The 9,578-nt window shown below is 39.7% G+C and overlaps 1 protein-coding gene across 1 annotated transcript; it reads left to right on the top strand.

Annotated features, from left to right (window-relative positions):
* The first annotated feature begins 6,156 nt into the window (after positions 1 to 6,156).
* On the top strand, positions 6,157 to 7,107 carry LOC139841003 (uncharacterized). Its single transcript, XM_071831241.1, has one exon. It carries the CDS (start codon positions 6,157 to 6,159, stop codon positions 7,105 to 7,107), a length of 951 nt encoding a protein of 316 aa, XP_071687342.1.
* The last annotated feature ends 2,471 nt before the right edge of the window (positions 7,108 to 9,578 follow it).

Below are 9,578 nucleotides of genomic sequence, written 5' to 3'. Positions count from 1 at the left end.
AACTCCATTATCAACAACCTTATCCTCTTCACTTAAATTTTAGAGAGAGAGTGTGATTCTTGAGTGAGAAAGCTTAAATCCAAGAGGAAGAAGTTGTTCTCGAACCAAAGTGCGGGTATTAAAGTTGTTCATCTCCTCCCTAGCTCCGTTGTGGTTGTAGTGGTATGCTCTAACTTTAATTTCCTTACTTTGATTTTGTGTAAGGGTTAGGGTTTGGGATAGTGATGAACATAAAACCCATAATTAATGATTTTGGGTGTTCTTGGGTAAGAGGGAGTCATGAAGACTCAATGGTGACTAACCTAGGGTTTCAAAATGTTAAGTGATGTCTATGAGTTCTAATTGGTTAGTTAATCACTAGCACACCTAGTTAATTAGTAAATGGGTGTTAGATGGGTTAGTAGATAAGCCGAAATGGGTGTGTTGACTTTAAATTAGTCAAAGGGCTAATGATTGACCTAATTGGGAAAAATGGGTATGAAATGCCCTAATTGTGTAATGGTTAGTGTTGTTGGACCTTAATCACTAGCTTTTAAGTGATTAATGATGGTCTTGACCATTAAAAGGCGGTTTTGGTGAAAATGGGGCATTTAATGCATATAAGTCATTAAAATGCAAATAAGTGAAATTGTTGGTATTTAGTCCAACTAGTTTTTGTGAGTTGATTGAAGTACTTATTATATTAGGTACTTTGCTTTGAAGCTTGCGGAAGTATAAAACCGTCACCGAATCGTTAAAGGTGAGTGGAATGATTATATGCATATGTATGTAATGTATTTATTTGTATGCTATGGTATGAACCAAAGAGCCGATAGTGCCATAGTATGTGCGAGCGTGCTATGATGTGAACCAAAGAGCCGGTAGCGTCATAGTGCGTGTGTTATAGTGTGAACCAAAGAGCCGGTAGCGCTATAGCACGATTTGTTAGGGTGTGAACCAAAGAGCCGGTAGCACCTTAGCATTGTTAGGTGTGAACCAAAGAGCCAGTAGCACTCTAGCATGAGTATGACTCGAGTTGTGGGTGAACCAAAGAGCCGGTAGCATCATGACAAATGCGTATGGTGTGAACCAAAGAGCCGGTAGCACCATGACGCGAGAATGGTTAACCATGGTTGTGTATTTTGTTTTGTAGCATATTATATTATGTCGATTATATGTTATTTATTACGCTAGTAGCGGTTTGTTGGAGAATATTAGCTTCGTACTTGTGATGGTATGCTGATTGTATTGCTAGCGTGTATGCGGTATATGTGTAAGTGATTGCAAGTAGGTATATTATATATATATGGGTATAATTATTGCATTCACTAAGCTTTGCTTACCCTCTCGTTGTTTATCTTTTTATAGGCTCCGGCGTTGACAAGGGTAAGGGCCTTCGATTGGATTAGAGATCCCGCTTGTTGTTTAGGGGACGCTTTTGGGATGTAATAGCTTTTGGAGTTTGACCGAGATATGGGTAGTTTAACCCCAAACACCATGCTCCTAGTGTCGTTTGGAATTTAAACTAGTGCGTTCGAAACTCGAACTTTTGTACGAAACTCGTAAAACGGCCGATGTGGGCCCCGTTTTGTAAAAACTCATTTTATTATTGAATCGTGTGAGTTTTAACCATTATAACATGTTGTGAAAAGCGTTTCGTCTAAATATGTCGGGAAGTGGGAGATCTTTAATTGAAAATTGATAAAACCGGACAGAACTGAATGTGGGCCTGTGCGCGCCGCGCACCCTGAGGTGGTGCGCGTGGCGCACTCTTCGGATATAAAAAATAAAAAAAAAATTATTACACGTGTTCGATTGTATATTGGGTTGGGTTGTTACAGTTGGTTTTATTGAGGTTGTGTCTAATGGTTGAGTGGAAAAATTTTGAGTTTTCGTCCCCCTCCGAGGCCCACTTTAAACGGGCTTTTTGTTTTAGCATCTGCTTTTTTCGTTTTCCCTTTTGATCCAATTACATCTAGCTTTTAGCCATATCTCACGATCAACTTCAGTAAGCTGATTTGCGTTAGCCTTTGCTTCAAGCTCCATGGCTGTTTTTTTGGCAGCAACTATGTCGATGTCTATCGACCCATATTGAGTTTTGCTCCAAGCGCGAAGTGCCTCTTTGACGTTTTTTAATTTGTTTGTGAAGCGACAATCTGCTCTAGGGCCCGAAATAGGTTTGTTCCAGGCATGCACTATTACTTCTTCCACTTCTTTATTTTCTAATCAAACATTGAAGATTTTAATGGGTTTGGGCCCAAAATCGATGTTTTTATCACGAAGAACAATGGGACAGTGATTCGATTTATCTCGGTCCAGAGCAATAGCTGAGACATCCCCCCAGTTATTGATGAAACTTTCTGAAACTAGAAAGCGGTCTAGTTTACTTAACTTCACACCATCATCGCTAATCCTTGTGAATCTTTTTCCGATAAGAGGGACCTCTAGCAGATGAGATATATCGATGAAATCGTTGAACATATTTGCACGCTTTTCGATAAATTGACAGTTCAATCTTTCAGTCGGGGAACGAACTTCATTAAAATCGCCACATATTACCCATTCCGCATCTTTAAATTCCATGAGATTCTCCAAGCTTTTCCACATCACAATTTTACCTTCATCATTATGTGGGCCGTACACATTCACGAAGACGGTATCCGTTTCTTTCCCTACCCACCTGCCCCTAATAGCCAAGTAATGTATCCCTTCGACAGCATGCGATACCGAAAATGAATTAGTGTCCCAAATAATAAGCATGCCTCCCGATTTACCATCCTTAGGTTTTTGGATATAGCCGAACTCGGGCCCTCCCCATATATATTCTACCCAACGATCATTGACTTCAGGGCATTTGGTTTCTTGAATGGCTACCAATTGCGGGCATTCAGACACGCGAATACTTCTAAACCAATTGATTAATCCCTCGGTATTATCATATATACCGAAACCTCGAATGTTCATTGAAAGCATCTTCATGGAAAAATATATAGAAGCGAATAGAGGAAGGTTATTCTATTGTGGGTTTTCAACCCATCGCAGGCCAAACTTTTCTCCAAACTCTTTGATCCCAACACTGCTTTCAGAGATAGACGTTGAGTTTTTGGAGTTTCTTGAAATATTTGGCCTTTTACTATGATTAACAGATATATTCGGCCTTTTACTATGATTGACAGAAGCAGATTTCGTAGGTTGCCTGGTATTATTTGAGGCAACTTTAGCTTTGTTCTTACTTGTGGAAACTGGGACATTCTGATGAATTTTAGAGGTACCTCTAGCTACACTTTTAATTCGGAGCATGCGAGAAGAGGTTTTCTATCCGATCATGGATTTCCAGTTATTGTTACTATGTGAAGACTCATGGTTGGATTTCTCCCTGGTACCAAAGGAGTGTTTTTTTTTATCTTTTTTGAAGGTATTAGCTATGGTTTTAGCCGATATGGTTTGATTATTGGAAATAGAGTACGGTTTAGTTGGTGAAGGGGAGATAGCAGGTGACGGAGATTGAACGGGTTGAGTAGGTTGAGTAGTTTTGAAGTTAGTGTGTTCATCGAAAAGGGAATGGTTATTGGGCTCGATTATGGAAGGTTTATGGGGTATGGTTTTAGAGGGATTGGAAAGTTGGGCTGGAGTAGAGAGAGTTTTGAATGGGTGGTCAGGAGATTGGTTATTGTTGGGCTGAGAGGAATCGATAGGAGGATGGTTTTTGTTGGGTTCGGGGGAATCGAAAGGTGGATCAAAAAGTTTGGTGAATCGAAAGGTTGACTAACGTTCCTGTTTTTGCTGAAGGTTGTATTGGTATGACGGTAGTTGGGATTACGGTTTGTGGATTGGTTATGGAGGTTGGGGTTGGGAGGTTGATGGTAATGTTGTCTGTTTGTTCCAGTGTGTGTGTGATGACCGGGAAATTTCTGACCAAATTTAAACTTTAATCTTTATATTATTCCGACACGATAAGCAAAGTTTGTTAAGTTGAATCTCAAGAATTTTAAACTATGTTCATACATTCATTTAACCTCGACCAAATTTCAATGATTCACGAACCATTATATGAACGGACATGATTATATATGTATATGTGCATATATTATAACTTGAAAACGTTAACAAAGTATTAGACGTATAATACTTTACACGAACGTATTTGTTTCGATATATGTTTAATATAATTATCAAAGGAATTAAAAGATAATATCAAATGATTGTTTTATCAGATACATTGTATGATCGTGAGTCCCTATTGAGAGGTCCACTTTGATTTAGGAAACCTTTCCTTTTTAACGATATTCGGAATAAATGGTAAAGTGACCTACAGGTAAGATCAAATATGTCAATTAACGATTACTGGACCACGGTTAGTAGAGATTAACTTTCAACACAATGATTGTCTCATGTCTCTTGATAAAGTTAATTATTTAGTTTTCTTAATATTGATAACGTTTTACGACATAGATGAAACCTTTTAAAGAATGATTTTGAATATAACTAATTCTGGAAAACTAAATTATATTTATTCGATTTAGTTCAAATATATGAAAGCATTCTTCGAAATAATAGATTCTTAATTATTATAACGTTTCGATAAAAAGATGTGAATGTAATTAGTTTTAGAGAACTATAGTTATTCGATTTAGTATGGACACGTTTTTCGATATAATAGAATTTGATTGTTAAAATGTTTTTATGGATTTTCAATGATATGAAAATGAAAATAAAGATAAAATAAAGGTTTCTAATGAGCACTAAAAGACTACAACTTTTCATCTCAAGATTTCAAGTTAAAATGATGGAAATCACTAAACCTGCGCACTTGCACGAGAAAAATCATAACTAAATCATACTGACTCGAAAAAGGGTGATTCCGGTGTCCAGACGTCCGTAACTCAAAAATCTACAACTTTTGTGAAGACACCATACGCGGACCACGTACCTATCTACGCGAAACGCGTAATGTTTGTCGACATAAAAAGTTTGTCAACATAAAAAGTGATGGCGGCTGGGTGAACGAACCGTCGAGCCAGGAATAATCTCAAACTCAAACCCTAATGTTAATAAGGATGGGCCAAAGCAAAACCCAACTGTAGCAGAGGAAAATGAAAGCCCAACAAACGCAGGAGAAGAAAAAGAAAAACCTATTGGGCCAAATGAACTTAGTGGGCCTGACAAAACAAGTGAAAATTCAAGTGATTCAAACGGGCCAATGGAAGAAAATAAGGATGGCAATTTTAGCCCTACACAAGTCCAAGAGACCGGGCCATATGTTTCTACACTCAAACCAAGTATAATGAAAGCAAAGGGATCCAACCTTAACACAGATAAGTCGTCTGATTCTGTTGAAGTGGAAAGGGGATCGGCACGTGACCTAGAGATCAACCAGGGTACCAATATTGAGTATGTCGACTCGATTTCGGAAGCAGGTACCGAATTTGATGATGTATGCGATGATGGAGTAAATATCAAGGTCAATTCTCAAAATCGGGTTCTGTCAAAGGATAAGGGTGGGTGCTCCAGTGTACATGGGTGTGGGAACTGGCGTGCTTCTTCTGTTATTATGAGGGGCAAATGCTTCTCAAGATCTCAACAGAAAAAGAGTAGAAATAATCTCAATGATCATAAGAAAGGGCGAAGCTCCAAACATAGTTTCTCTACGCGATCCAAACCTCTCAGATCAAATGATAGTGGGGCAAGAAACGATTACTCAGAAGGGAGTGTGCAGCTTGAGGAGTTTTCAAAAGAGATTGGGCTCGAATGGGAGAACGAATATGTCTAACCTTTCTATTCTCTCTTTATCTTGTTAGTTATTGTTTTTTTAATGAAGATCCTTTCTTTTAATATCCGTGGTTTTGGGTCGGGAAAAGATAACAAAATAGGCGACTGTAGGAAACTTCTTTTACAAGAAAAACCTTATGTTGTGGCTATCCAAGAGTCTAAGTGAAATTTCGTGGACAAAAAATGGGTAAGTTTAATTTGGCGGTCAAATGACTTCGATTTTATCCAAAAGGAAAAAGTTGGGTTGTCGGGGGGTATGCTACTAATCTGGGATACCAATGAACTTGATGTCGAGGAATCAATAATAGACGATTACTTTATCGCGGTAAAGGGTAAATGGAAAGGGAAAGGGGCGGATGTTATCATTACCAACGTTTATGGTCCTCATAACGACTCTAATAAACAAAAATGTGGTCGAGTCTTGCGAATTTTGTAGGTTCTTTCGATACGGATTGGGTGATATGTGGTGACTTCAATGAAGTGCGTGATGAATCGGAGAGAAAAAATTGTGATTTCGTGGATAGAAGAGCAAGGTGGTTCAATGAGTTTATCAACACATCTAAGCTTATCGAGGTCCCCATGGGTGGTAAAAGGTTCACCCGTATATGTGATAATGGTATAATATTTGGCAAGTTGGATAGATTCTTGGTCTCGGAGAAATTTTGGGACACATGGGGGGAACTCTCGGTTCTTGCGTTGGAACGTAAATTATCCGATCATTGTCCGATTGTACTTCGTGATGCGGCCATTGACTTTGGCCCAAAACCAACGAAAGTTTTTAATGAATGGCTAGAATTGGAAGGCTCGAACAAAATTATCTCAGATTGTTGGAACCAACCTCACCATGGACTTTGGCTAGACTGCAGATTTCGGAACAAGCTAAAAAGTGTCAAAATTGCACTAAAAAAGTGGAGTCAAAAAAAGATTGGCAACATTGACAATGAGGTTGAGGTTCTTGCAAAGAAAGTAGCCGAATGGGAGCGAATGGCTGAAGTCAGACAATTAAATGATGCTGAAAGAGACGAATGGCTGAATACTAGACGTATGTGGATTGAAAAGGACAAGACCCGATGTAGTATGGCAAAACAAAAATCAAGGGTTAAGTGGGTCATGGACGGGGATGAAAATACCAAGTTTTTTCACTCCACCTTGCGACGAAGATACTCTAAAAGGAACATTCGTGGGTTAATCATCAATGGGGTGTGGAATGAGGACCCGATTGACATTAAACATGCTGTCTTTAATCATTACGTGTCACTCTTTAAACGACAAGGAATGCGACGGCTGAAGATAACCGACGGGTGTAATCAGAACCTGACAAACTGCATCAGCCGTGAACAGGCTGCTGTTCTCGAATAGCAATTCACTGAAAATGAGGTATTTGAGGCTATCAAGGACTGTGGTTCTACAATGGCTCCGGGGCTCGATGGGTTCAAGTTTAATTTCTTTAATTCTAACTGGGACGTCATCAAAGGGGACTTACTTTCGGCATTAGGATGGTTCTGGGAGAAATGTGAAATTTCACGTGGGTGTAACGCTTCATTCATCACACTTGTTCCAAAGAAGACGGACGCCTTGAATTTGAACGATTTTCGTCCGATTAGTTTAATCGGGTGTTATTACAAAATACTTGCGAAAGTCTTATCAAATCGGATTCGAAAAGTCATTCCATGTCCTATTGATGAGGTTCAAATCGCGTTTATTAAAGGGAGGTACATCCTCGATGGTGTTCTTATTGTTAATGAGGCTATTGAGTATCTTAAGAGAAATAAAAGCAAGAGTCTCATTTTTAAGGTCGATTTTGAAAAGGCATTCGATAGTTTAAATTGGGACTTTCTTCTAGAAATTATGAGAAGAATGGGGTTTGGTGAGAGGTGGAGAAAGTGGATTCTCGCATGTCTACAGTCGGCTTCTGTTTCGGTCTTGGTAAATGGTTCCCCCACAAATGAGTTCAAACTTGAGAGGGTTATCCGACAAGGTGATCCGTTGTCACCTTTCCTTTTTATTATTGCGGCGGAGGGCTTGAACATCCTTACCAAAAAAGCAATGGCCGGTGGATTATTTAAAGGGGTTGAAATTGGGTCGGATAAAGTCTCACTCCCGCACCTTCAATACGCGGATGACACGATTTTCCTAGGAGAATGGAGTAGGCAAAACTTTTGCAACCTAATGAAGCTTCTTAATTGCTTCGAACGAGTATCGGGTCTAAAAGTTAATTATCATAAGAGTCTCATTTACGGGTTAGGGGTTCCTTTAGACGAAGTTGAGCGGTTGGCCCATAGAGGAGGGTGTAAAGTGGGTAACATCCCGTTCACATACCTAGGACTCCCTATTAGTCGTAACATGAATAGAGAGGAAAATTGGAAGCCCATGTTCGATAAAGTCCACTCCAAGCTTGCGGATTGGAAAGCAAAAACGATCTCGTTTGGTGGTAGATTGACGCTTGTAAAATCGGTTCTAAATAGCTTACCGTTATACTACTTCTCACTTTTTCGTGCCCCCGTGTGTGTTTTAAAAAAATTAGAGAGTGTTAGGCGCAATTTTTTTGGGGTGGGACGGGTGAGCGTGCTAAATTAACTTGGGTCAAATGGGAAGAATCTCTTTTGCCATATTGTGAAGTAGGTCTTAACATTGGGTCTCTTCGGGGTAAAAATCTTGCTTTGTTGGGCAAATGGTTTTGGCGGGTTAAAACGGAACCCAACTCACTTTGGGTGTCAATTTTAAAAAGCATCCATGGCGCTAACGGGCTTCACATCCCCCTTGGCTCTAATAGGCCATTTGGTAAGGGTGGTGTGTGGCTCAACGTTGTACGTGCAGGTTACTCTATCAACAAGATGGGATTGCATTTTGGATCCTCCTTCGTGAAGCACATAGGCGACGGCAGCAACACTCTTTTTTGGTCAGAACCGTGGCATTCGGGTGAGCTGTTAAAGGACAAGTTTTCGCGACTATTCCACTTGGAAGCTAATCAACTAGCCTCTGTTTGTGATCGGGTGATATGGACTAAAAACATGGCGGCATTATCATGGAGTTGGAAGCACGAACCGATTGGAAGAGCTCGAGACGATTTAGTATTACTAACCAATTTGTTACATTCTTATGTTAAACAGGGCAGAAGCTCGGATGGGTGGTATTGGAGCTTAGCAACGAATGGCATCTTCACTACAAAGAAATTATCACGACTTATTGATGATGAATTATTTGGGGGTAACAACATGGGTCACGAAACTCTCAAGAATTATTTAGTTCCCGGAAAAGTGGAAGTCTTTATTTGGCACGTTCTTAGAAGGCGTATTTCGACACGTATTGAACTTGATAGGTGTGGAATTGATTTGAACTCCACTAGATGTCCCTTGTGTGATGACGATGTGGAATCGATTGACCACTCTCTAATTCTATGTCGACGTTCTTTGGATGTGTGGGAAAGGGTGTATAAGTGGTGGGGTTTAGGGCCGGTTGCAAATCTTAGTATCAATGAAGCGTTCCGTGGCAAGAGTCCTCAACCATTATCTTCGCTTGGGAGCATAATGTGGCAAGCCGTGGAATGGACGTGTGGGTACCTAATTTGGCGAAATCGAAATCTAAAAGTCTTTACAAACAAAGGTTGGAATGGTAATGGTCCGATTGCTCTAATGGAAATTCAACTCAAGTCTTATGAATGGATTAGTTCTCGTTTCAAGAAAGTGAAGATAGATTGGCTAGAAAATGTCGTCTCCTTCGACATATGCTCGATAACTCTTGATGCGGATTGAAGACCTTATGTTTCGCGATTTGTTTTTTGCTTTCTGTATGTTAGTATGATAGATTGATCAGTTTTTGGTAGTTGTAGC

This window comes from Rutidosis leptorrhynchoides, chromosome 4 (genome assembly GCF_046630445.1).
Source record: "Rutidosis leptorrhynchoides isolate AG116_Rl617_1_P2 chromosome 4, CSIRO_AGI_Rlap_v1, whole genome shotgun sequence".
Taxonomy (NCBI): domain Eukaryota; kingdom Viridiplantae; phylum Streptophyta; class Magnoliopsida; order Asterales; family Asteraceae; genus Rutidosis; species Rutidosis leptorrhynchoides.
Note: the sequence above shows the minus strand (reverse complement) of the source record. Positions and strands in the feature narration are given on the sequence as shown.

What these genes read in the sequence shown, in the direction of transcription:
- LOC139841003 (XM_071831241.1), top strand. Translation starts at nt 6,157, where the DNA reads ATGTGGTCGAGTCTTGCGAATTTTGTAGGTTCTTTCGATACGGATTGG.